This window comes from Natator depressus, chromosome 24, assembly GCF_965152275.1.
Source record: "Natator depressus isolate rNatDep1 chromosome 24, rNatDep2.hap1, whole genome shotgun sequence".
Classification (NCBI taxonomy): domain Eukaryota; kingdom Metazoa; phylum Chordata; order Testudines; family Cheloniidae; genus Natator; species Natator depressus.
Window position 1 is genome coordinate 12,762,456 of NC_134257.1, and position 27,430 is coordinate 12,789,885.

At 58.2% G+C, this 27,430-nt stretch overlaps 1 protein-coding gene and 1 long non-coding RNA gene across 3 annotated transcripts in view; one reads left to right on the forward strand and one right to left on the reverse strand.

Moving 5' to 3' along the window:
* Window positions 1–25,310, reverse strand: PSMC4 (proteasome 26S subunit, ATPase 4). Of its 2 annotated transcripts, none has more exons than XM_074938982.1 (11): window positions 24,772–25,310; window positions 5,606–5,704; window positions 4,928–5,114; window positions 4,682–4,828; window positions 4,265–4,374; window positions 3,846–3,939; window positions 3,346–3,513; window positions 2,675–2,751; window positions 2,289–2,457; window positions 1,018–1,073; window positions 1–356 (listed from the first exon to the last, which is right to left on the reverse strand). In XM_074938982.1, the coding sequence occupies exons 1-11, from the start codon at window positions 25,159–25,161 to the stop codon at window positions 243–245; spliced, it is 1,611 nt and encodes a 536-aa protein (XP_074795083.1). In that variant the 5' UTR covers window positions 25,162–25,310; the 3' UTR covers window positions 1–242. The 2 variants fall into 2 exon arrangements, with proteins under 2 accessions (XP_074795083.1, XP_074795084.1); XM_074938983.1 differs by lacking the exon at window positions 24,772–25,310 and adding an exon at window positions 13,010–13,155 and having other exon boundaries at window positions 81–356.
* The window catches only part of LOC141977464 (uncharacterized), a 23,213-nt gene continuing 11,283 nt past the window's right edge, over window positions 15,501–27,430 (forward strand). The window contains exon 1 of the long non-coding RNA XR_012636236.1: window positions 15,501–17,347. This is a non-coding gene — a long non-coding RNA (uncharacterized LOC141977464). The remainder of the gene's footprint in view (window positions 17,348–27,430) is intronic.

Here is a 27,430-nt window from a genome sequence, read left to right on the forward strand (position 1 = left end):
CCACACTCCCCCCGGGGCCCTGGGCTGGGCCAGGCCGGGCAGCAGGGACAGACACCAGCACTCCCTGAAGGGGTGTGGGGCTGGGTCTACTGGAGGGATTTTAGCCTGCTCCGTGCTCCCCACAAGGCTCCAAGTTGGGCCAGGCCACAGGGACAGACAGCGGCACTCCCAGCAGAGGTAGGGAGCTGGGGATGGGTTTATTGGTTGGATGTCGAGCCTGCCCCACACTCCCCCATGGTCCCTCATTTGTAGAACTCGTGCTCCTGCTCGTCCTTCTTGATGACCGTCTTGTAAGCCTTCTCGAAGTCCTTGGCCAGGACGATGTAGCGGTTCTCCCGCACGGCCAGCATGCCACCCTGTGCATACGGAGACATGTGTGAGGGGGTGACGCTGGGCGCAGTGACCCCCTCCCCATCCTGCCCTGTGAACACGCATGGGGATGCCACCGCCAGCTGCAGTGACCCCTCCCATCCTGCCCTGTGCACAGGGGGACATGTGAGAGGGGGCGGCGTCAGGGTGCAGTGATCCCTGCATCCCACCCTGCGCACATGGGCACATGCATGGGGGGGCAACACCAGCTGCAGTGACCCCGCCATCCCACTCTGCGCACACATGTGGGGGCAATGCGGGGCACAGTGACCCCGGCCCACCATGTGCACAATGGGCATATGTCTGGGGTGGGGTGGGTGCTGAGCAGTGACCCCCCTGTGCATGTGCGCACATGCATGGGGGGGCACGACACTGGGTGCAGTGACCCCCCCAACTCCCCATGTGCACACGTGTGTGGGGGGGATGTTGGGCACAGTGACCAACCCCATGCACAATCGCCCAGCAGCAGAGGACCCCATAATCTCAGAGTCAGGGTTCCTTCAGCCACCCGCTCTGTGGCGGTGGTCCTGCTGACTTGGGGGAGCAGTGAGGGATCCCCAAAAAAGGAGCAGGTCACAACACACACAGCACCCAGATATCATGGCCCGGGGCGTCCAGGTGCCCTGTCCCATGGCCCCCAGCATTTACCTCCTGGCAGATGGAGTTGATGTCGGCACCCGAGATCTTATCCGGCCGGGCCACATCTGGGGAGGAGTGAGGGAAACATCTGCACAGCAGCTGAGCTGGATCATGGTGATAGGGCCCCTGGGAGCCACTGCCACCTCGACTCCTCCCCCACCCGCCAGGGGGCCAGCAATGCTGCCAGGGCACCGTGGTGGGGGGCCCTGATGGGCTTCTCATAGCCTTCCCAGAGGGATGGGATTGAGCTCGAGGGCCCATGAAGCTCCTGGGCGGGGGGAAGGGAGCAGATCGGCATGACGACAAGTCCAGAGGCCCCAGACAGGAGGAGTGGGCATGTTGGGGGCTAGAGTCAGAGGATAGGTTTTTTGGTGAGTGACCCCTCTCCGCCCCCGCCAACCCTTTCTGGACCCTATGGATCCAGAGGCACAGGCAGGAGCCAGCTTCACCCCATCCCCCCACTCCTGAGCGGAACCAGAGAGCACTGGCTCAGCTATGCCAGGTTCTCCCTGGGGGTCCTGGGCCCTCCTGCCTCATTACTCCGGCCTGCAGCCTGAGCCAGGCCCACCCCTTGCCCTGTGGGCTCGTGCCAGACTTGTGTCCGTCTGCCTGCTCTTGGTGAAGCAATCAGTCCATATGCTGTGCCAGTCACTGCCCAGCAGGAGGCAGCCCCAGCCACACCCTCCCCTGGTGCTCCCCCTGTCTAGCCACGTGTCAGAGGGGGACAGAACAGCTCCCAGCTGTCGTGCCCGCACCTGTAGCCCGACTCCACCCTGACCCCAGCCCTGGAGGTGGCCAGAAGACATCCCCTCCAGCAGGGGCTGCCCAGGGAGAGGAGGGGTTCTTGGATCAGTGCACCCCCTGGACCCTCAGGCATGTGTGTGTGACACAGGGAGAGTGGGGCAGAGCTGTGGCCTGGGTCACTGGGTCAACCCCGCATGGGGCAGCATAGAGCTGACAGGTACCTTCTTATGAGCTGGGCCCGAGACGTCCCTTCCTCAGTGCCGGGCACCCAGTGGGACGCAGCCTCCCTGCTGCGCCCCCCCATGCCAGCAAGCCAACCAACGGAACGCAGCTTCCCCCCTGTGCTAGGCACCCAATAGGACACAGCTCCCCCGTCGTGTCCCCCTGCGCCAGCCAGCCAAGACGCAGCCTCCCCCCCCGTGCTAGGCATCCACTAGGACGCAGCCCAGCCCGAACACGTGCTGGGCACCCAGTCGAACACAGTCTTCCTGCTGTGCCACCCTTCCCCCCCCCGTGCCAGGCTCTGGGCAGGATACAGTCCTCCAGGTCCACCTCCTCAGACAGGTTCATCTTGCTGGTGATGGTGGAGAAGATGAGGCGCTTCTGGCGCCGGTCGGGCAGGGGGAACTCGATCTTGCGGTCGAGGCGGCCGGGCCGCAGCAGGGCGGGGTCCAGCGTGTCTGCCCGGTTTGTGGCCATGATCACCTGGAGGGCAAGAGTGCACAATCACCCCTCAGGAGAGCCCTCTGCCCATCCCCAATGGGGAGACTCAGCCCCCTTGGTCCTGTGCCCTCCAGCCTCGCTGGGACAGCAGTGCCTTTGCCCCCATTCAGCCCCCCACATCCCACCACCTCAGGGAGAAATCTGGGGGCTGGCACAGCAATGCCCGTCACCCCCCATCCCAGCCCCTGCTCTCCCGCACCTTGACGTTGACGTTCTGATCAAAGCCATCCATCTGGTTGAGCAGCTCCAGCAGGATGCGCTGCACCTCCCTGTCGGCTGGGGAGAGGGGCACAGCCCGGTGAGCGGGGCACCTGGAGAGCCAGCGCCGGGCACAGACACCCCTTCCCCCCACTATCTACCCTCATCCCCATTCCTGTCCCCTCCCGCATCACCTCCTTCTCCAGTGCCCACCCCCACCCTGCCAGCCCTGCCTAACCCACTCCCTTCCCCCTCCCCTCCAGCCGCTCCTCCCTCCCGCCCCTTATCCCCTCCCCCCAATCTCCTGCCACTATTGTCCCCACCCAGTGCACCTCAGCCTTGCCCACCACTGCCACCCCACATTTGCACACCTCCGCCACTACCCCCAATCCTGCCAGCCCAGGCTCCCTCACAGTCCCTCCACCCCACTGCCCACCATGGGACTGGCCGGAACCTGAGGGGCTCACCCCAGCGTGACACTGACATCTACAAGGAGTGGGGTGGGGGCTGTAGCTCTCTGCTCCCCCCGCCTGCTGGGACTTGGGTCCGGTACCCTAGAGGGAAGAGGCCCCATGTCCCATTCCCGCTCCTGCTCCCCCCGAGCCAGCCCTGGGGCCAGATCGGAGCCTGCACCCCCAGAGGGGCGGGCCCAGTGCCTCGCCCCCGGCTCACCCCCTGTCTGGGCGTCAAAGCGCTTGGTGGCGATGGCATCTATCTCGTCTATGAAGATGATGGCAGGCGCATTCTCCTTGGCCAGCCGGAAGACGTCCCGCACCATGCGCGGCCCCTCACCCAGGTACTTCTGCACAAACTCCGAGCCCACCACGCGGATGAAGGCAGCTGGACAGATGGGTAGAGAGCATTAGTGCCTAGCTCCCCTGCAAGACAGCAGCCCCACTCCATCCCTGGCCGTGAGAGATACCCCGCCATGGGACAGGCACGCCCTGGGGCAACCCACAGGCTCCCCGTGCCACACAGCCCTGGCACCAGCCCCTGGCACCTGCACCACCAACCCTCCTGGCACAAAGCCGGGGCCCTTCTAGACCTTGAGCCGGGACCACAGGTCGCCTGGTACCTTTGTGCTAGAGAACCCAGGCATCCTTGACAGACTCCCATGGTACTAGCTGGGCACTGGTGCTCCCCCTTCACCCGCAGTCCAGCACCCTGCTCACCTGTGGTGTGATGGGCCACGGCTTTGGCCAGCATAGTCTTCCCACAGCCCGGGGGGCCATACATCAGGACGCCGCGCGGGGGGTCAATGCCGATCTGAGGAGGACAGAGGGGGTTACTGGGGGCTCCCCCATCCCGCCCTTGAGAGGCCCAGCAAGCTGGTGAGCTGGGGTCTGGACACCAGTCACATCTGGTGCTGCCGAAAGTCAAGGGTTCTGTGCCTCTCCTGATCTGACAGCGACTTGCCAACCCCAGCCCAGCCCCTGAGCACACAGCCCCAAGCCCCGCAGGAGTCCCCCCAGCTACAGGGCACAGTGAGAGGAGCACCCATGCTGGACCTGCAGGATGGAGCTCAGCCCTAGCGCAGGGCACAGCCACCCAGGATGTAGCCCCAGCTAACCCAGTCTCGCCCCCCACTCACCTGCTTGTAGAGCTCAAAGTGGGTGAGGGGCAGCTCCACGGCCTCCCTCACCTCCTGCTTCTGGATGTCCATCCCGCCGATGTCGGCGTACATCACGTCTGGTTTCTGATCTGTGGGCACACACCAGGGCTGAGCCCAGCACGGGCAGGGGACCCCTGCCTCCCCTATTCATAACGGCCAGGGGACCTCCGCTCCCCAGAAAACCTGCACTCCCGGCATTCGCAGCACAACTGGGGGACCTACCACCCCCTGTCCAGCACAGCCGTGGGACCCCCGCCTCCCCGTCCAGCACTCCCTGCATGCCCGTGGGACCCTCAGCTGCCCAGCACAGCTGGGAGACCTCTGCCCCCATTGGCACTGGGCATGCTGCTCCCTGTGGCACCGGCTGCCCCTGCGGTTGGCGCAGGGAGCACCCACCTGATGTCAGCATCATAATGCTGCTGTCAGCCTCGGGTGGCAGCACATCCACCAGGGCGTTGCTGTGCTTGTGGAGGGCCACCGAGGCATTGGGCTTCAGCAGCTCCCGGTCAATGGTGCTCAGGATCCGCACGTAGTAATTGGAGCCTGCGGGTGAGAGGCAGATGGGGGTAAGCCAGGCAAAGCCGGGGCCCGGACCCCCGTGCACAGCTCCCCTCCCCCGCAATCCCGCTCCTCCAGCTGCACCTGTGGTAGAGCCCACGATGGCCGTGTTCTGGTCCACGGCCTCCAGGAACTGGCCGATGACCAACGGGATGCTCTGGATGCGCTTCACCTCCTCCTGCGCGTGCAAGAACTCCTTCTTCAGGTTCTTCTGCTCATCCTTGATGTACTCCTCCTGCACCTCCAGGAACTCCAGCTCCTGCTGCAGCTTCTACGGACGGACAGACAGACAGACAGCCCCTCCTCCCTGCTCTGCTCAGGTACCCGCAGTAGCTGCTAGAGGAAGTGGCGCCACGGGCCGGGCACCAGAAAGCTCCCTGCTCAGCACTGCGGCTGGGTGACCTGCAGGGAAGTGGGCTCCCAGGGGTGCTGTGCAGCAGAGGGGAATGGGACTGGAAGAACCAAACCCACCAGAGGTTACTGGGGCCCAGATCTCCCAGGTCCCTGGCCCCACAACCCTGGTCAGAGATGACATCAGATCCCAGCTCCGGGCCAAGGGCACATGCTGCCCCCACCTTGGGGCCTGCCATCCCAGCCTGCCACCCACAGCTCCCGTCTGAGGGCATCCCCCTCAAGGCCTGCCGTCCCATCCCCCTAACTCCACCATCCGGTCAGAGGGCCACTCCCACCCTGAGGCCTGCCCTCCCAACACACCTCCCATCTAAGGGCAACCCTCTCCTGCCACCCCAGCCCCCAGCTTACCTTGTACCGGCTGTAGAGATCCTCCAGGTCCTCAGGCTCCGGGGCCAGGAAGGACAGGCCAGTCTGGGGCCTGGAGATAGCCAGCGCAGGCAACTCATCCTAGGACAGCCACAGACAGGCAAGGTGAGAGCTGGACACCCCAGCTCAGGGGTGACCACAGCTCAGGGAGGGGTGAAGCTCCCTCTGAGCAGCAAAAGTCTTACACCCGATCTGATCCCACCCAACTGCCGGGGTGCCAAGCACCGGGCCCAGAGCCCAGCTGGGCAGCAAGAGTCAGACAGCCCCATCCCGCCCCCGTCAGATAGGGATGGGGGGAACGAAGGGACTAGAGGGACACCAGAGATTTTCTGACCAATCTGAACAAATTCAAATCACCCAAGCCAGATGCTACTCACACGAGGGTGAAGGAATTAGCTGAAGAAATATCAGAGCCACTGGCAATAGTATCTGTAAACTCATGGATGACAGGAGAGGTCCTGGAACACTGGAGAAGGGCTAGCGTAGGGACCATCTTTACAAAGGAGGAGCCAGGGAACTATAGACAAGTGAGCCTGGCCTCGATACCTGGGAAGGTACTAGAGCAGTGGTTCTCAAACTTTTGTACTGCTGACCCCTTTCACATAAGTCTCTGAATGCGACCCCCCTTATAAATTAAAATAATAATTTTTTTATATATTTAAACACAATTATAAATGCTGGAGGCAAAGCAGGGTTCGGGTTGGAGGCTTACAGCTTGCAACCCCCATGCAATAACCTCGCAACCCCCTGAGGGGTCCCGACCCGCAGTTTGAGAACCCCTGTACTAGAGCAATGTATGAAACATTCACTTTGCGAACACCTGGAGGATGAAGGGGTGATCACTAGCAGCCAGCATGGATTTACCAAGAACAAATCACACCAAACCAGCTTGATTTCCTTCTTTGACAGGATTTGGTGGATAGGGGGAATGCGGTGGAAATAATATACCTGGACTTCAGCAAGGCTTTTGACTAGGGCTGTCAAGTGATTAAAAAAATTCATTGCAATTAATCGCGCTGTTAAACAATAATAGAATACCATTTATTTAAATATTTTTGGATGTTTTCTACATTTTTAAATATATTGATTTCAATTACAACACAGCATACAAAGTGCACAGTACTCACCTTATATGATTTTTATTACAAATATTTGCACTATAAAAATGGTAAAGAAATATATTTTTCAATTCACCTAATACAAGTACTGGGCACCAATGATGACCTTGAGCGGATCACTGCAGACTATGTGGCTCTGGGAAGAAGGATAAAGGAGTTTGAGGTGCAAGTGGTCTTCTCGTCCATCCTCCCCGTGGAAGGAAAAGGTCTGGGTAGAGACCGTCGAATCGTGAAAGTCAACGAATGGCTATGCAGGTGGTGTCAGACAGAAGGCTTTGGATTCTTTGACCATGGGATGGTGTTCCAAGAAGGAAGAGTGCTAGCCAGAGACGGGCTCCACCTAACGACGAGAGGGAAGAGCATCTTCGCAAGCAGGCTGGCTAACCTAGTGAGGAGGACTTTAAACTAGGTTCACCGGGGGAAGGAGACCAAAGCCCTGAGGTAACTGGGGAAGTGGGATACCGGGAGGAAGCATGAGCAGGAGCGCGCGAGAGGGGAGGGCTCCTGCCCCATACTGAGAAAGAGGGACGATCAGCGAGTTATCTCAAGTGCCTATACACAAATGCAAGAAGCCTGGGAAACAAGCAGGGAGAACTGGAAGTCCTGGCACAGTCAAGGAATTATGATATGATTGGAATAACAGAGACTTGGTGGGATAACTCACATGACTGGAGTACTGTCATGGATGGATATAAACTGTTCAGGAAGGACAGGTTTTTCTGCAGTTTCATACCAGAGCTCTGAGCAGTCATACTGCTCTCTTACATACAATGCAACTCCCCCACCTTTTCTGCCCTGCCTGAGTGTCTCTGGATTCAAGTTTAGAAGTGTGAGCAACGAGGGTGATGTCGTGGTGGGAGTCTGCTACAGACCACTGGACCAAGGGGATGAGGTGGACGAGGCTTTCTTCCGGCAACTCGCAGAAGTTACTAGATCGCACGCCCTGGTTCTCATGGGAGACTTCAATCACCCTGATATCTGCTGGGAGAGCAATACAGCGGTACACAGACAATCCAGGAAGTTTTTGGAAAGTGTAGGGGACAATTTCCTGGTGCAAGTGCTGGTGGAACCAACTAGGGGCAGAGCCCTTCTTGACCTGCTGCTCACAAACCGGGAAGAATTAGTAGGGGAAGCTAAAGTGGATGGGAACCTGGGAGGCAGTGACCAGGAGATGGTCGAGTTCAGGTTCCTGACACAGGGAAGAAAGGAGAGCAGCAGAATACAGACCCTGGACTTCAGAAAAGCAGACTTTGACTCCCTCAGGGAACTGATGGGCAGGATCCCCTGGGAGAATAACATGAGGGGGAAAAGAGTCCAGGACAGCTCGCTGTATTTTAAAGAATCCTTATTGAGGTTACAGGGACAAACCATCCCGATGTGTAGAAAGAATAGTAAATATGGCAGGCGACCAGCTTGGCTTAACTGTGAAATCCTTGCTGATCTTAAACACAAAAAAGAAGCTTACAAGAAGTGGAAGATTGGACAAATGACCAGGGAAGAGTATAAAAATATTGCTCGGGCATGCAGGAGTGAAATCAGGAAGGCCAAATCACACCTGGAGTTGCAGCTAGCAAGAGATGTTAAGAGTAACAAGAAGGGTTTCTTCAGGTATGTTAGCAACAAGAAGAAAGTCAAGGAAAGTGTGGGCCCCTTACTGAATGAGGGCGGCAACCTAGTGACAGAGGATGTGGAAAAAGCTAATGTACTCAATGCTTTTTTTGCCTCTGTTTTCACAAACAAGGTCAGCTCCCAGACTACTGCACTGGGCAGCACAGCATGGGGAGGAGGTGAGCAGCCCTCTGTGGAGAAAGAAGTGGTTCGGGACTATTTAGAAAAAGCTGAACGAGCACAAGTCCATGGGGCCGGACACGTTGCATCCGAGAGTGCTAAAGGAGTCGGCGGATGTGATTGCAAAGCCATTGGCCATTATCTTTGAAAACTCAGGGCGATCTGGGGAAGTCCCGGACGACTGGAAAAAGGCTAATGTAGTGCCCATCTTTAAAAAAGGGAAGGAGGATGATCCTGGGAACTACAGGCCAGTCAGTCTCACCTCAGTCCCTGGAAAAATCATGGAGCAGGTCCTCAAGGAATCAATTCTAAACCACTTAGAGGAGAGGAAAGTGATAAGGAATAGTCAGCATGGATTCACCAAGGGCAAGTCATGCCTGACTAATCTAATTGCCTTCTATGACGAGATAACTGGCTCTGTGGATGAGGGGAAAGCGGTGGACGTGTTGTTCCTTGACTTTAGCAAAGCTTTTGACACAGTCTCCCACAGTATTCTTGCCAGCAAGCTAAAGAAGTATGGGCTGGATGAATGGACAATAAAGTGGATAGAAAGTTGGCTAGATTGTCGGGCTCAAAGGGTAGTGATCAATGGTTCCATGTCTAGTTGGCAGCCGGTATCAAGTGGAATGCCCCAAGGGTCGGTCCTCGGGCTGGTTTTGTTCAATATCTTCATAAATGATCTGGAGGATGGTGTGGATTGCACCCTCAGCAAGTTTGCAGATGACACTAAACTGGGAGAAGAGGTAGATATGCTGGAGGGTAGGGATAGGATACAGAGGGACCTAGACAAATTGGAGGATTGGGCCAAAAGAAATCTGATGAGGTTCAACAAGGACAAGTGCAGAGTTCTGCACTTAGGACGGAAGAACCCCATGCACCGCTACAGACTAGGGACCGAATGGCTCGGCAGCAGTTCTGCAGAAAAGGACCTAGGGGTTACAGTGGACGAGAAGCTGGATATGAGTCAACAGTGTGCCCTTGTTGCCAAGAAGGCCAATGGCATTTTGGGATGTATACGTAGGGGCATTGCCAGCAGATTGAGGGACGTGATCGTTCCCCTCTATTCAACATTGGTGAGGCCTCAGCTGGAGTATTGTGTCCAGTTTTGGGCCCCACACTACAAGAAGGATGTGGAAAAATTGGAAGGAGTCCAGCGGAGGGCAACAAAAATGATTAGGGGACTGGAACACATGACTTATGAGGAGAGGCTGAGGGAACTGGGATTGTTTAGTCTTCAGAAGAGAAGAATGAGGGGGGATTTGATAGCTGCTTTCAACTACCTGAAAGGGGGTTCCAAAGAGGATGGATCTAGACTGTTCTCAGTGGTAGCTGATGACAAAACAAGGAGTAATGGTCTCAAGTTGCAGCGGGGGAGGTTTACGTTGGATATTAGGAAAAACTTTTTCACTAGGAGGGTGGTGAAACACTGGAATGTGTTACCTAGGGAGGTGGTGGAATCTCCTTCCTTAGATATTTTTAAGGTCAGGCTTGACAAAGCCCTGGCTGGGATGATTTAGTTGGGGATTGGTCCTGCTTTGAGCAGGGGGTTGGACTAGATGACCTCCTGAGGTCCCTTCCAACCCTGATATTCTATGATTCTATACTGTAGTGCAATCTCTTTATCATGAAAGTTGAACTTACAAATGTAGAATTATGTCCAAAAAACTGCATTCAAAAATAAAACAATGTAAAACTTTAGAGCCTAGACGTTCACTCAGTCCTAATTCTTGTTCAGCCAATCGCTCTGACAAGTTTGTTTACATTTGCAGGATTTAATGCTGCCCCCTTTTTGTTTGCAATGTCACCTGAAAGTGAGAACTGGCATTCGCCTGGCACTTTGTAGCCGGCGTTGCAAGATATTTAGGTGCCAGATGTGCTAAAGATTCACATGTCCCTTCATGCTTCGACCACCATTCTAGAGGACATGCACCCATGTTTATGACAGGTTCTGCTTGATAATGATCCAAAGCAGTGCGGACCGATGCGTGTTCATTTTCATCAACTGAGTCAGATGCCACCAGCATAAGGCTGATTTTCTTTTTTGGTGGTTCGAGTTCTGTAGTTTCTGCATTGGAGTGTTCACTTCAGATTCTTAAACCTTGGGTAGAGTGCTGTAGCTATCTTTAGAAATCTCACATTGGTACCTTCTTTGTGTTTTGTCAAATCTGCAGTGAAAGTGTTCTTAAAACAAACGTGCTGGATCATCATCTGACACTGCCATAACACGAAATATATGACAGAAAGCGGGTAAAACAGAGAGGAGACAAAACTCTCCTCCAATGAGTTGAGTCACAAATTTAATTAATGTCTTTTTTTTTTTAAATGAGCATCATCAGCATGGAAGACTGTCCTCTGGAGTGGTGGTAGATACATGAAGGGGTATATAAATGTTTAGTATATCTGGCATGTAATTATCTTACAATGCTGGGTACAAAAGTGCCATGAGAACGCCTGTTCTCATTTTCAGTCAACATTGTAAATGAGAAGCGGGCAGCTTTATTGCCCGTAAATGTAAACAAACTTGTTTGTCTTAGCGATTGGCTGAACAAGCAGGAGGACTGAGTGGACTTGTAGGCTCTAAAGTTTTACATTGTTTTGTTTTTGAGTGCAGTTGTGTAACAAAAAACCCTGTAAGTTGCACCTTCATGATAAAGAAATTGTACTGCAGTACTTGTATTAGGTGAACTGAAAAATACTATTTCTTTTATAATTTTTATAGTGCAAATATTTGTAATAAAAAAATCATATAAAGTGAACACTGTACATTTTGTATTCTGTGTTGTAACTGAAATCAATATATTTGAAAATGTAGAAAAACATCCAAAAAATATTTAGATAAATTTCAATTGGTGTTCTGTTGTTTAACAATGTGATTAAAACTGCAATTAATCATGATTAATTTTTCTTTTAGTTAATCGTGTGGGTTAACTGCAATTAATCGACAGCCCTACTTTACACATAGTCCCACATGACAGTCTGATAAGTAAGCTGGAGAAATGCAAGCTCGATAGAACTACCATTGAGTGGCTACATAACTCAGAGTAACTATTAATGGAATGATGTCAGATTGGAAGGAGGTATCAAGTGGGGTTCCACAGGGATCTGTTCTGGGTCCAGTGTTGTTTAACATCTTTATTAATGACTCAGAAGTAGGAACAGAGAGCATACTGATCAAATTTGCCAATGACACACAGCGCGGGGCGGGGGAGGGGGGAAGTGTTTGCAAACACTTTGGAGGATAGAGCTAAAATTAAGAGAGATCTTGATAAATTGGAGAACTGGGCTATAGGCAACAAAATGAAATTCAACAAAGACAAACATCAGGTGCTACATTCACGGAAGAAGAACCGAATGCACAAATACAGAATGGGGGATTACTGGCTGGGCAGCAGCATGGCTGAGAAGAATCTGGGAGTTGTGGTGGATCACACCTCAACACGAATCAGCAATCTGATGCGGTTGCAAAAAAAGCAAATGCAATTTTAGGTTGCATTAACAGAGACCCAGCATGCAAGTCATGGGAGGTGACAGTAACACTCTACTCGGCCCTGGTTAGGTCACAGCTGGAGTACTGTGTCCAGTTTTGGTCACCAATGTATAGAAAGGATGTAGAGAAACTGGAAACGAGCCCAGACTCCTGAGTTCCACGCCCGGAATTTGGGGGGGGGGGGCCGGACTCCTGGGTTCCATGCCCGGATCGCGCGGGGAGGGGAGAGAGGGGGAAGCCCGGACTCCTGGGTTCCATGCCCGGATCGCGCGGGGAGGGGAGAGAGGGGGAAGCCCGGACTCCTGGGTTCCATGCCCGGATCGCGCGGGGAGAGGAGAGAGGGGGAAGCCCGGACTCCTGGGTTCCATGCCCGGATCGCGCGGGGAGAGGAGAGAGGGGGAAGCCCGGACTCCTGGGTTCCATGCCCGGATCGCGCGGGGAAGGGAGAGAGGGGGAAGCCCGGACTCCTGGGTTCCATGCCCGGATCGCGCGGGGAAGGGAGAGAGGGGGAAGCCCGGACTCCTGGGTTCCATGCCCGGATCGCGCGGGGAAGGGAGAGGGGGGGAAGCCCGGACTCCTGGGTTCCATGCCCGGATCGCGCGGGGAAGGGAGAGAGGGGGAAGCCCGGACTCCTGGGTTCCATGCCCGGATCGCGCGGGGAAGGGAGAGAGGGGGAAGCCCGGACTCCTGGGTTCCATGCCCGGATCGCGCGGGGAGGGGAGAGAGGGGGAAGCCCGGACTCCTGGGTTCCATGCCCGGATCGCGCGGGGAGGGGAGAGAGGGGGAAGCCCGGACTCCTGGGTTCCATGCCCGGATCGCGCGGGGAGGGGGGGGGCACTCCAGGCCGGGCCGCCGTGACTCGGCATCTCCCCAGGAGCGCGGCTGCCGGCGGGGCGCGAACCCGGAGGGCGGTGGCGGGGACCGGAGCTCGTCCGAGCGGAGTGGGACCGGGGATCCCCGAGCCACCCCCGCCGGGTCCCCCTCGACCCGCACCTGGGTTTTCTCCACCAAGATCCCGATTTCCTCCATCTTCCCTCCGCCGCGGAAACCTCGGGCCTCCCCGGGGCTGCTGGGCGTTGGAGTCTCTCCCCCGGCGCGGGGGCTGCTGGGAGCCGTAGTTCCCCCGGCGCGGGGACTGCTGGGAGCTGGAGTCCTCACCCCGACCCGTTATGAGTTTTGTCCTTCCTCAGCCCCTTTCCAGCAACGCAAGGGTTAACGCACACAGCCCCGCCCATCCCCTGCGTGCACACTTGGCAACGCAATGCAACGTGAGACCCGGGAGCCGCCCAGTGACAGGCTCAGGCTCTGCGCAGACTCAGGCCGCGTGGCTGACGCCACGAGCAGCTGCCCCCTCTGCGGGCGGTCGGTCCAGGCTCTGCGCAGACTCAGGCCGCGTGGCTGACGCCCCGAGCAGCTGCCCCCTCTCCGGGCGATCGGCCCAGGCTCCGTGCAGACTCAGGCAGCGTGGCTGATGCCCCAAGCAGCTGCCCCCTGTCCGGGCGATCGGCCCAGGCTCTGCGCAGACTCAGGCCGCGTGGCTGACGCCCCGAGCAGCTGCCCCCTCTCCGGGCGATCGGCCCAGGCTCTGTGCAGACTCAGGCCGCCTGGATGACGCCCCGAGCAGCTGCCCCGTGTCCGGGCAGTCGGCCCAGGCTCTGCGCAGACTCAGGCAGCGTGGCTGACGCCCCGAGCAGCTGCCCCCCTCTCCGGGCGATCGGCCCAGGCTCCGTGCAGACTCAGGCAGCGTGGCTGACGCCCCGAGCAGCTACCCCCTCTCCGGGCGATCGGCCCAGGCTCCGTGCAGACTCAGGCAGCGTGGCTGACACCCCGAGCAGCTGCCCCCTGTCTGGGCGGTCGGCCCAGGCTCCGCGCAGACTCAGGCAGCGTGGCTGACGCCCCGAGCAGCTACCCCCTGTCCGAGCAGTCGGCCCAGGCTCTGCGAAGACTCAGGCAGCGTGGCTGACGCCCCGAGCAGCTGCCCCCTCTCCGGGCGATCGGCCCAGGCTCTGCGCAGACTCAGGCTGCCTGGATGACGCCCTGAGCAGCTGCCCCCTCTCTGGGCGATTGGCCCAGGCTCCGTGCAGACTCAGGCAGCGTGGCTGACGCCCCGAGCAGCTGCCCCATGTCCGGGCAGTCGGCCCAGGCTCCGCGCAGACTCAGGCCGCGTGGCTGACGCCCCGAGCAGCTGCCCCCTCTCCGGGCGATCGGCCCAGGCACCGTGCAGACTCAGGCAGCGTGGCTGACGCCCCAGGCAGCTACCCCAAATCTGGGAGATCGGCCCAGGCTCTGTGCAGACTCAGGCAGCATGGCTGAAACCCCGAGCAGCTGCCCCCTGTCCGGGCGGTTGGCCCAGGCTCCGCGCAGACTCAGGCAGCGTGGCTGACGCCCCGAGCAGCTGCCCCCTCTCCGGATGATCGGCCCAGGCTCCGTGCAGACTCAGGCAGCGTGGCTGACGCCCCGAGCAGCTGCCCCCTCTCCAGATGATCGGCCCAGGCTCTGCGCAGACTCAGGCCGCGTGGCTGACGCTCCGAGCAGCTGCCCCCTCTCTGGGCGGTCGGCCCAGGCTCTGTGCAGACTCAGGCAGTGTGGCTGACGCCCCGAGCAGTTGCCCCCTCTCCGGGCGGTTGGCCCAGGCTCTGCGCAGACTCAGGCAGTGTGGCTGACGCCCCGAGCAGCTGCCCCCTCTCCGGGCGGTTGGCCCAGGCTCTGTGCAGACTCAGGCAGCGTGACTGACACCTGGGGCTGGCAACTCTCTGCGTGATTGGCCCAGGCTCTGCGGAAACTCAGGCTGCGTGGCTGATGCCCCGAGCAGCTGCCTCCTCTCCGGGCGATCGGCCCAGGCTCTGCTCAGACTCAGGCAGCCTGGCTGACGCCCTGAGCAGCTGCCCCCTCTCCGGGTGGTCGGCCCAGGCTCTGCGCAGACTCAGGCTGCCTGGATGACGCCCCGAGCAGCTGCCCCCTGTCCGGGCAGTCGGCCCAGGCTCCGCGCAGACTCAGGCCGCGTGGCTGACGCCCCGAGCAGCTGCCCCCTCTCCGGGCGATCGGCCCAGGCACCGTGCAGACTCAGGCAGTGTGGCTGACACCCCGAGCAGCTACCCCCAATCTGGGCGATCGGCCCAGGCTCTGTGCAGACTCAGGCAGCGTGGCTGACGCCCCGAGCAGCTGCCCCCTCTCCAGATGATCGGCCCAGGCTCTGCGCAGACTCAGGCAGCGTGGCTGACGCCCCGAGCAGCTGCCCCCTGTCCGGGCGGTCGGCCCAGGCTCCGCACAGACTCAGGCAGCGTGGCTGACGCCCCGAGCAGCTGCCCCCTGTCCGGGTGGTCGGCCCAGGCTCCGCGCAGACTCAGGCCGCGTGGCTGACGCTCCGAGCAGCTGCCCCCTCTCTGGGCGGTTGGCCCAGGCTCTGCGCAGACTCAGGCAGTGTGGCTGACGCCCCGAGCAGCTGCCCCCTCTCCGGGCGGTTGGCCCAGGCTCTGTGCAGACTCAGGCAGCGTGACTGACACCTGGGGCTGGCAACTCTCTGCGTGATTGGCCCAGGCTCTGCGGAAACTCAGGCTGCGTGGCTGATGCCCTGAGCAGCTGCCTCCTCTCCGGGCGATCGGCCCAGGCTCTGCTCAGACTCAGGCAGCCTGGCTGACGCCCTGAGCAGCTGCCCCCTCTCCGGGTGGTCGGCCCAGGCTCTGCTCAGACTCAGGGCACGTGGCTGACGCCCCGAGCAGCTTCCCCCTCTCTGGGTGATCGGCCCAGGTTCTGCACAGACTCAGGCCGCATGGCTGATGCCCCGAGCATCTGCCTCCTCTCCGGGCGATCGGCCCAGGCTCTGTGCAGACTCAGGCAGCGTGACTGACACCTGGGGCTGGCAACTCTCTGCGTGATTGGCCCAGGCTCTGCGGAGACTCAGGCAGTGTGGGTCACACCTGGGGCAGCTGCCTCCTGTCACTGACTCACAGGTTGTGCCCACTCCTAGCCCCGTGTCGTCCCTGGGGGGAACCTCTTTCAGTGTGACAGCCCTTCTCGGGGGTCCACTCTCTCTCGGGGGTTAAGCCCCTGTGCCTCTTGGAACTGCACCTCTCTGAACCTTAGCACACCTGTCTCTTGCTGTGGGTCCCTGCAGGGAGTCCACTCACTCTGGACCTCCGGGGCCTCCACTCCCAGAGGGAATAATGCAATCCTGTTTCCTAGACTAGAGCGACTCTCAGCCAGAATAAAACAGGAGGGTTTTTGAGTGGATGAACACAGCATAGGAAACTCTCAGGGCCCTCAGGCCTGGCCTCCCTCAGCACAGCACATCCATGTCTCTCCTGCATCCAGGTGGGCTCTGCCTGCTCTCTCTCTAGTCCGGAGACCCTGCGCTCAGGGCCGGCTCCTTGCACGAGCTTCCCAAGAATGGGGCGGCAGTCCGTGTCCCGCGGCGGCAATTCAGCAGCAGCTCCACCGCTCTTCCCGCAGCGGGGGCTTTTGGGCGGCTGCTCCACCGCTCTTCCAGGTGTGGCAGCAATTCAGTGGCGACTGCTTGGGGCAGCAAAATTGGTCGAGCCGCCCCTGCCTGCGCTTTCCAGCTGGGTATCCGATATCACCAGCTCCAACAGCTCCTCCCCTGTACTTTGTCTTCTGTCCCAGGTAAACAGGTTGCTGGGGCCCTCTCTCTTCAGTCCTTTGTTCCCCTCTGGCTGGAACTGGTTGGTCAGGTCACTGCGGTCCTCTCTCCTCAGCCCTTTGTCCTCACACTGACCAGAACAAGCTGACGGACAAGCTAGGGTGGGCCTCTTAGTCACCAGGCCACCAGTTGTTAGGTTTCCCCATCTCCAGGTCATTATCTGGGGGTCCCGGCTTCTATGCGAGGTCACACCTGGTCCTCTGCAACAACAAACCCTCTCCCACCACCTTGCTAAACATGCAGCACACAGGGAAACTGAGGCGCGCACACTATTCATGTAAAACACTACAAAAATCCTCAAATTTGTCACAGGCACACACTCAGGGAAACTGCCCCCTCTCTGGGCCATCGGCCCAGTCACTGCGCAGACTCAGGCATCGTGGGGCACATTTGGGGCAGCTGCCTCTTCTCCGGATGATCGGCCCAGGCTCTGCGCAGACTCAGGCAGCATGGCTCACAGCCGGGGCAGCTGCCCTCTCTTTGGGCGGGCGGCTCAGGTTCTGTGGAGACTCAGGCAGCGAGGCTTACAACCGGGGCAGCTTCCCTCTCTCCAGGCGATTGGACCTATCTCTGTGCAGACTGAGGCAGCATGGAGGACACCCAGGGCAGCTGCCCACTCTCCCAGCCATGGGCCCAGGCTCTACGCAGAATTTGGCAGCGTGGCTGACACCCAGGTAAGCTTCCCCCTCTCTGGCCGATCAGCCCAGGCTCTGCGCAGACTGAGGCAGCGTGGCTCATCTCGGGAAGCTGCCCCCTCTCTGGGCCATTGCCCAGTAACTGTACTGACTCAGGCAGCGTGGATCACACTTGGGGCAGTTGCCCCATTTCAGGTCAATCGGCCCAGGCTCTGCGCAGACTCAGGTATCATGGGGTGCATTTGGGGTAGCTGGACCCTCTCTGGTGATCACCCCAGGCTCTGCGCAGACTCAGGCAGCGTGGCTCACACCCGAGGCAGCTACACCCTCTCCGGGCGATTGGCCCAGGCTCTGCACAAACTCAGGCAGCGTGGGTCACATGGGGGAAGCTACCCCCTATCTGGGTGATTTTCCCAAGCTCTGCGCACACTGAGGCAGTGTGGGTGACACCCGGGGGAGCTGCCCCCTCTCCAGGCGATCAGCCCAGGCTCTGCGTAGTGTTTGGCAGCGTGGCTGACACCGGGGGAAGCTTCCCCTTGTCCGGACAGTAAGCCCAGGCCCTGGAGAGACTCTGGCAGTGTGGCTGACACCTGGAGCATCTGCCCCCTCTCTGGGTGGTTGGCCCAGGTTCTGCGCTGACTCAGCAAGTGTGGCTGACACCCGGGGCAGCTGCCTCCTCTCCGGGCGGTTGGCCCAGGCTCTGCGCAGACTCAGGCAGCGTGGCTGACACCTGGGGCATTTGTCCCCTTTCTGGGTGGTCAGCCCAGGCTCTGCGCAGACTCAGGCAGAGTGGCTGATAACTGGAGCAGCTGCCCCCTGTCACGGAGTGTGGGGGAGTCAGGGCCCTGCACCCCCGCACTTCCTGCGCTTCACCATGACTCTCAGCCAGCCAGTAAAACAGAAGGTTTATTAGGCAACAGGAACACAGTCCAAAACAGCTTGTAGGTACAGAAAACAGGACCCCTCAGTCAGGTCCATCTTGGAGGTAGGAAGCCCAGACCGCGGTGCTGGGCCTCCCTCCGTTTCCCCTGCCAGCTCCAAACTGAAACCCCTTCCAGCAGTCTCCCTGCAACCATACCCCCCCGGCTCCTCCTCCAGCCTTTGTCCAGTTTCCTGGGCAGAAGGTGTCACCTGGCCCAAGCCCCCTCCTGGGCTCAGGTTACGTATCATCCATCACGTGAGGTCACACCCTGATATCCCACCACCATCCAGCACCAATGCAACATTCCCAATAAAACTCCCACGCAACATTCCCAGGTCAATACTCCCCACTCCATACTCTGTCACATCTCTCCCCCGTTCAGGACTGAACTGAGTGGGGTGGGGAGTGAGGGGCCCCAGGCCTCTGTGGGGTAGGAGCAGGGAGGGAGTGGGGGGCGGGGCTGGCTTGGGGGGCAAGGGGGAACCACCCCCCAGCACTCACCGGCAGCAGGAGTGGGAGTGCAGCCACCCGGTCCCCAGCCATGCCATCGGTGAGTGCTGGGGGGTGGTTCCCCCTTGCCCCCCAAGCCAGTGCAGGCCTGGCCCTGCTGCAGAGCTCAGGGGAGTCTGGGCAGGGCTGGGGTGGGAAGAGGCAGGGCGGGGCATGGGCGGGGACCCTGGGGAAGAGCCAGAGCAGGGGCTGGAGCAGCACGCAGCTGCAGAGGGCACCAGGAAATTTGGTGCCCCAAATTTCCTGGTGCCCTACGCAGCTGCGTACTTTGTGTATGGGTAAGGACAGCCCTGGCTATTATGTTGGCACTCCCCTTCACATGGACCACCTCCAACTCCATATCATAATCCTGCAGGAACAGGCTCCACCTCAGGAGCTTGGCATTGGCTCCTTTCATCTGGTGTAACCAGGTCAGGGGGAGTGGTCAGTGTACACAGTGAAGTGTCACCCAAATAGATAGGGCTCTAGCTTCTTAAGGGCCCACACCATGGCCAGGCAGTCCTTCTCTACGGCTGCGTAGTTCTGCTCCCAGGGTAGCAACTTCTTGCTCAAGTACACGATGGGATGTCTCTCCCCCTGCATTAACACTGCCCCCAGCCCCGTGTCTGAGGTGTCGCTGAACACCATAAAGGGCTTGTCAAAGTCTGGAGTTACCAGCACTGGGCCACCAGAGCCTCCTTCAGCGCGCAGAGAGCCCTCTGGCACTGCTCAGTCCAGACCACTGTGTCTGGCTTCCCCTTCTTGCATAGCTCAGTGATGGGGGCAGCTATGGAGCTAAAGTGGGGCACAAATCTTCAATAATACACCGCCATCCCAATAAAGGCTTGGACCAACTTTTTGGTGTGGGGAGCAGGCCAGTCTCTGATCACCTGCACCTTGGCTGGTTCTGGCTTTAGGCAGCCACTCCCCACCCAGTGGCCCAGGTAAGATACTTCGGCCATCCGCACCTTGCACTTCTCTGCTTTTATGGTCAGCCCAGCCTCCTGGAGTCGATCCAGCATGTGTTTAACCTGGGACACATGGTTCTAGGGTGACCAGACTTCCCGATAAAATCGGGACTGTCCCGATTTTTAGTTCTTTGTCCCGCGTCCCGACCGATGCATGGTTGGGACGCCATTTGTCCTGATATTGCAGCTTTGTCCGCTCCGGCGGTTTGTTTGTTTTTTTTCCTTCGGCAACTCCGCTCTGCCCCCCCCCTTTTTTTTTTGCTTACCCCATGTGTCCCGATATTTTGTCCGTTTCATCTGGTCACCCTACGTGGTCCCTCCCAGGTCTGGCTAAAGACATAGATAACATCAGTGACGCCACGGCAAAACTCTCCATCCCCCTCAGTAGCTGATCCACCAGGTGCTGGAAGGTGGCTGGTGCCCCCTTGAGGCTGAAAGGCAGGGTCAGGAACTCATAGAGCCCCAGAGGGGTGATAAGGCAGATTTCAGCCTGGCATCTGCATAAATGGCACTTCTGAGTAGCCCTTTTTAAGATCCATGGTGGTAAAGTAGCGAGCTCCTCCCAGCTTGTCTAGGAGCTCATCAGGCCTGGGCATGGGGTAGGCATCAGACACGATGATGGCATTAAGCTTCCGATAGTTCACACAGAACCGGATCGACCCGTCCTTTTTGGGGAACAGGACCACAGGCGAGGCCCAAGGGCTGGAAGATGGCTGGATCACCCCCAAAGCGAGCATGTCACAGACTTCTCTTTCCAGGTCCTGAGCAGTTTTCCCTGTGACTCGGAAGGGGGAGCATCTAATAGGCGGGTGCGATCCTGTCTTCACCCGGTAGACAGTCAGATTAGTGAGTCCAGGCTGATTGGAAAACAGCTATCCGTACAAATGCAACGTCCCTCTGATCTCAGCTTGCTGGGCAGGGGTTAGCTGATCAGAGAGGGGAATTGTTTCCAGGGAGGAGCCAGCTCCTGTCTCAGGGAATAGATCTACTAAAGGGTCAACTTCCTGCTCCTCCCAATGTCCACACGCAACTAATACCACATTCCCCCTGTCATAATATGGTTTCATCATATTAACATGGTACACACGGTGGCCATGTGCCCAGTTAGACAGTTCCACCACATATTTCAGAGTAACAGCCGTGTTAGTCTGTATTCGCAAAAAGAAAAGGAGTACTTGTGGCACCTTAGAGACTAACCAATTTATTTGAGCATGAGCTTTCGTGAGCTACAGCTCACTTCATCGGATGAAGTGAGCTGTAGCTCACGAAAGCTCATGCTCAAATAAATTGGTTAGTCTCTAAGGTGCCACAAGTACTCCTTTTCTCTTTCCACCACATAGTTTACCTCATTTAGTTGCTTAACACCCTTGAAAGGACCTTCCCAGACGGCTTGTAGTTTGTTTCGTCTCACAGGGATGAGAACCATCACCTGGTCTCCAGTGGTGTAGGCAGGGGCCCACGCCGTGCAGTCATACCAGACCTTCTGCTTCTTCTGGGCTCTGGCCAGATTCTTCTTGGCCAAGCCCATGAGCTCAGCAAGTATTTCTCAGAAGGTCAAGACATATTCCACCACTGATTCTCCATCGGGAGTGGCCTTCGCCTCCCATTTGTCTCCCATCAGGTCCAGGGGCCCCCTTATCCTTCTTCCATATAACAGTTCAAAAGGCGAAAACCCGATAGACTCCTGGGGCACTTCCCTGTACGCTAACAGCAGGTGAGGTAAGTACTTGTCCCAGTCCTGCAGGTGCTGGTTCATAAAGATTTTCAGCATCATCTTTAGAGTTCCATTGAACCTCTCCACCAGCCCATTGGACTGGGGGTGATATGCTGAGACCAGACGTGCCGGACCCCACATTTCTCCCGCAAGCACCGGAGCGGGGCTGACATGAAGTTGGATCCTTGGTCTGTTAAGACTTCCTTGGGGAACCCCACTCGGCTGAAAATGGTCAGCAGTGCATCTGCCATGGTGTCTGCATCAATAGAAGACAAGGCCACTGCCTCGGGGTAGTGGGTAGTGAAATCTACCACCACCAGTATGTATTTCTTCCCTGACCGGGTTGTCTTCCTGAGAGGCCCCACTTTGTCCACAGCCACCTTCTGAAAAGGCTCCTCTATAATGGGCAGAGGTCTCAAAGCCACTCTCCCCTTGTCCCAGGCCTTCCCCACCCCCTGACAGGGGTCACAGGATCTGTAACACTGTTGGACGGTAGTAAAGACTCCAGGCCCGTAAAAGTTCTGTAGCAGACTCTGCCTGGTGCACTGGATTCCCCGATGTCCTGAGAGAGGGATGTCATGGGCCAGTTACAGTAGCTTGCAGCAATACTTCTGGGGGACCACCAGCTGCCTCCTGATTCCTCCATGACTCCACTTCCCCTGGGGGAGCCCATTCTTGGTACAGGAATCCCTTCTCCCACAGGAACCTCTCCTGGCAACCTTTCCCCATGGTCTGTGCCGCACTGAGGCCAGCCAGGTCCCTTAGCTTCCGCAAGGAGGGATCTTTCTGCAACTCGGCCTGGAACTTAGCATATGGGGAAGGGATGGGCACCTGCTCCCTCTTGCTGCCACTACTCTGAGCCTTGTCCCTGGGCACTCTCTCCCCACCAGAGTAGAGTCCTGTGCCTCCTGTGAGGTACCCTCCCCAATGTCAGGGCATAGTGCCCCTCGCCGGCTCTGGCTACGGGTCACAAGTAGGGCGTTCTGGGGGTTGCTTGGCCAATCCTTTAGGTTCACCTCCCATCAACACCTCAGTGGGCAAATGATGGTGCACCCCCACATCCTTGGGGCCCTCCTTGGCCCCCCATTTCAGATGTACCCTCACCACAGGCACCTTGAATGGGGTCCCGCCCAAACCCGTCAGGGTCAGATAGGTATTGGGCACCACCCGATCTGGGGCCACCACCTAGGGCTGGGCCAGCGGCACCTCAGCGCCCATGTCCCATTATCCATTGACCTTCTGTGACGATGTGACGCAGCAGAGAGAGGGGAGTGTTGACCTGGGAATGTGCCCTGGGGATGGGAGACCTGAGAGCCTGTAACCTGAGCCAGGAGGGGGAGGGGGAGGTAACACCTCTGCCCGGGAATGTGGACAGAGGCTGCAGGAGGGAGCCTGCTGCGGGGGTTTAGTTTCAGTTTGGTGCTGGGTGGAGGAACGCAGGGAACCCCAAGGCTGGGGTCTAAGCTCCCTGCTCCCCCAGAAGGACTTGACTGAGGGGTCCTGGTTGTACCCACAAGCTCTGTTTTGGACTGTGTTCCTGTTGTCCAATAAACCTTCTGTTTTACTGGCTGGCTGAGAGTCTCAGTGAATCCCAGGAAGAGGGGTGCAGGGCCTGGACTCCCCCACACTCCGTGACACCTTCCTCCCATCCACCTCTAGGGGAACAAGGCACTCACTCTGCAGGGACAGCCCTGCACCCACCCTGTAAACTGAGAACCTTGAGTCCGGAGCAACCCAGGGGAGCTGGTCTGGGAAACTCCTCCCTCCTGAACAGTTGGTAAGCTGCCCACCCCCCCAGGGAAGCCTGCCCCTTCTCTGGCTGTGTTCCTACCTAGTTAACTCTGTGCGGGTTCGGTCTGCTCAGTATGTCCTTGAGCTTGGGCACTGGCAGGGGCAGTAGGTTTGTATAATTTTTGGTGGTGCCCAGAACCCACCCCTGCCCAAACTCTGCCCTCCACCTGCCCAAGGCTCTGGGAGGGAGTTTTGGTGGGGGAGGAGGTCTGGGGTGCAGGCCTTAGGCTGGGGCATAGGATTGGGGTGCAGGGTGCAGGCTCTGAGAGGCAGTTTGGGGATGGGAGGGGGTGCAGGGTGAGGGCTGTGGGGTGTGGCTGAAGATGAGGGTTTGGGGTGTGGGAGGGGCTCAGGGTGAGAGTAGGAGTGTGGGGGATGAGGGCTCTGTCTGGGGCTGGGGGGTTTGGGGTGTTAGAGAGGCTCAGGGCTGGTGCAGAGGGTTGGCGTGCAGGGGGATGAGGGCTCTGACTGGGACTGGGGATAAGGTGTTTGGGGTGCTGGAGGGGGCTCGGGCAGAGGGTTGGGGTGTAGGGGGATGAGGGCTCTGGCTGGGACTGGAGATGAGGGGTTTGTGGTGCTGGAGGGGCTCAGGGCTGGGGCAGAGGGTTGGGGTGTGTGTGGGGGTGAAAGCTCTGGCTGGGACTGGAGATGAGGGGTTTGTGGTGTTGGAGGGGGCTCAGGGCTGGGGTAGAGGGTTGGGGTGTGGGGGGATGAGGGCTCTGGCTGGGACTGGAGATAAGGGGTTTGTGGTGCTGGAGGGGCTCGGGCAGAGGGTAGAGGGTGAGGCGGGATGAGGGCTCTGGCTGGGACGGAAGATGAGGGGTTTGTGGTGCTGAAGGGGGCTCAAGGCTGGGGTTGAGGGTGTGGTGGGGGGGTGAAAGCTCTGGCTGGGGGTGTGGCCTCTGGGGTGGGGCAGGGCTGGGGATGAGTTTGGGGTGCAGGCAGGCTGCTGCGGGACAGGGGCCAGAGAGGAGGGCTCCCCCCAGCCCTTTCCCTGCCAGCAGCAGCGAGCTCTGGGGAAGAGCCCCCCTTTCCTGCCTCCCCCAGCAGCACACTCAGCCCCACCACTGTCACTGCATGTGCTCCTAGGGTCCCTGTCAGGTCCAGGAATCCACCTCGCCTCCCCCGTGGTGGGTGCCGGGAGGAGCTGCGTGCGCCTCCTCCCCTGCTGTTGCCCCTGACTGTAGCCTCACTGGGGGCGAGGGATGGGGCTGCCCCTTGCCCAGCATGGGGCAGGAGTGGTGACTGCGGGCGGGGGGGCCCCCTGTGCTGGTGGAGGGTCCCACCGGAAAAGGGAAGGGTCTGAGGTGGAAGGGCAGGCTCAGTCAGTCTGCCCTGGCAGTTAAGATGGCGGCACTAGGACTCTGCCGCAGCAGTTGCTGCAGGGAGGCAGCATAGAGCTGCTCGGAAGAGGCAGGGAGGCTCTGCTCTGGGGCCCGGGGAGGCAGCAAGGGGAGTCCAGGGGGCACTAGTAGGAGGCGTGGGGTGGGGGGACACCCAGCCCCAAATATTGGTGGAGCTGTGCCCCTGGGCTCTGAATTTTGCTGGTGCCAAGGCACCACGTGGAGATATAACTCACTGCCTCTGAGTTATGTGGCCTCTCTGGCCACAGTAATAGCAGTTCAGGTTCCATTGGCTCCCTTGAGCTGGGCGGTTGGTCCTGATGCCAGTTGTTCCCCTTGGGAAGGGGGTTCTCCACATTCCCCCTTTGGGGGATCCCAGGGTGACTGTCTCTCTGCATCATGGTGGGCTTATTCTTTTGGGACTTCTCCTTTCCACCCCCTGACTGGCTGTCCACAAACTCATCGGCCAGCTGCCCTGTGCGCTGTAGGTCCTCTGGCTTTTTGTCCCCCAACCACATCCTCAGATTGGCTGGGCAATGTTCATACAGTTGCTCCAGTACAATCAGTTTAACCATGTCCACCTTAGTCTGGGCCCCATCTGCCCACTTGTGGACATATCCCTCCATTCAGAGGATCAGTTCCAGATATGTGTCCTCAGCGGTTTTACGCTGACTCCGGAACTTTTTCCGATACGCCTCGGGAGTCATCCCAAACTTGCATAGCAGGGCCTTTTTGAACAGTTAATAGTCCCCTGCCTCCACCCCTTCCATTCGGCTATACAGCCCCATGGCTTTGGGGTCCAGTAAGGGGGTGAGAAACTGGAGCCTGTCTGCAGGGTCAACTCTGTGCAGCTCACAGGCCTTCTCAAAGGCAATCAGGAATTCATCTATGTCCTCCCCTTCCTTAAACTGGGACAGAATGCGTTTATCAAAGCTCCATGCAGTCCTGGATTCCCCCTCACTCACTGCAGCAGAGGGCTCTCTGTTCCTTAGCCTTGCCAATTCCAGTTCATGCTGCCGCTGTTTATTCCGATCCTCCAGTTCATGCTGCCGCTGTTTCTCCCACTCCTCCAGCTCATGCTGCCTCAGCTCCAGCTCTTTCAGTTTTATCTCCCTCTCCCATGCCAGCCACCTCAGCTCCAGTGGTGGGGAGCTCCGCCGTGAGGATCCCCTGCTGGCTGCGGGAGTCACGGTGCCCCTGATGTTCGCCAGGCTCCTTCCAGCCCCTCCCCTAGCCATAGGTAGGAGGGGCCTTGGAGTGCTCTTGGCAGCAGTCTGACCACTCCCAGTTGGGACAGACACCGCACACTGCATTTACTGGGCTGCTTCCCCCAGGGACAGGTATCGGCTCCTCTGAGCGATCCTCTTCCTCCAGCTGGGCAACCAGCTGTTCTTTGGTGAGCTTTCCAGTGCGCAGGCCTCTCTGCTTGCACAGCTCCACAAGGTTGCTCTTAAGGAGATGGTTACACGACTTCTCGCTGATACCAAGTTGCTGTGGACTCGCAGGCCTGTGTGTTCTCAGCTCCCCACGGTTTCCAAAAAGAACCCCTACTGTGCCAGCCCTTCTCCAGGTCACCACCTCTCTCCCAGGCTCAAACCGCAGACTCCTCCCCACCTGTAACCACTCACCAGGGGGACTCCGTTCCTGCAACAGTCCTTCTCACTGGTCACACACTCCCAGGGGTTAAGTGTAGCTTCTCTGCTCCCTGAAACTGCTCCTCTCTGAGCCTTCAGCATGCCTGGTCCTCGTTAATCCCCTTAATTTTACTGCTCCCCACTCACTTACTGCAGGAAGTGCCATCCACAGGGTGCAGTACATCCCATCTCTGACACCAGTTGTCACGGAGTTTGGGGGAGGTCAGGCCCCTGCACCACACACTTCTTGCGATTCACCGTGACTTTCAGCCAGCCAGTAAAACAGAAGGTTTATTAGACAACAGGATCACAGTCCAAAACAGAGCTTGTAGGTACAGAAAACAGGACCCCTCAGTCCTGGTTCTGGGCCTCCCCCTGTCTCCCCAGCCTACTCCAAACTGAAAAACTCTCTCCAGCCCCTCCTCTGGCCTTTGTCTCTTTTCCGGGCAAGCAGGGCACCTGATCTCTTTGTTCTCCAACACCTTCAATTGGCACCTTGCAGCGGAGGGGCCCAGGCCATCAGTTGCCAGGAGACAGGGTGTCGGCCATTCTCTGTGCAGACGGCATCACACTGGCCCTCTAGGACTCTGCAACAATCACATACCCTTGTCCTACCATCTAGATACTTAAGAAATGCATAGGGGAAACTAAGGCACCCACACAGTATTCAGAGAAAACATTAAGAACATTCCCACTTTGTCACATCTCTCCCTCCTTCGAGACTGAACTGAGTGGGGTCCCTTTAGCTAGTGACCTGGAGAAGTTCGAACCCACCAACGTTCCCATGTATGCCCCAGCATCTCTCCCATTCCTTGGTGAGAGTTACACCAGGCCTTTCCAGTTTCACACCCTCCCTTAGATCGGGTATGCTTGATGGCATTCACAGGCCGCATGTGGGAAGGTTTATGCAGCCCCAAAACCCCAAAACCCCTGGCGTTCAAACTGAGATCGGGTCTTCTCCCAGCGCTCCAGTCTGGAGGGCTGTGATTCGGGCTCTCTTGGTTAAAAGCCCCCATCTTGATCTTGGCCACCCTCTGACCAGGTGTCTCTGTCACCAGCAGCTCAGCATCAGCCCCTTTCATTTGATGCAGCCACGTCAGGGCAGAGTGGTCAGTATACACAGCAAAGCGCCGCCCAAATAGATACAGCTGCAGCTTTTTAAGGGCCTGCACCGTGGCCAGGCATTTCTTCTCTGTGGCCACACAGTTCTGCTCCCAGAGCAGCAGCTTCTTACTCAGGTACCCGACGGGGTGTCTCCCCC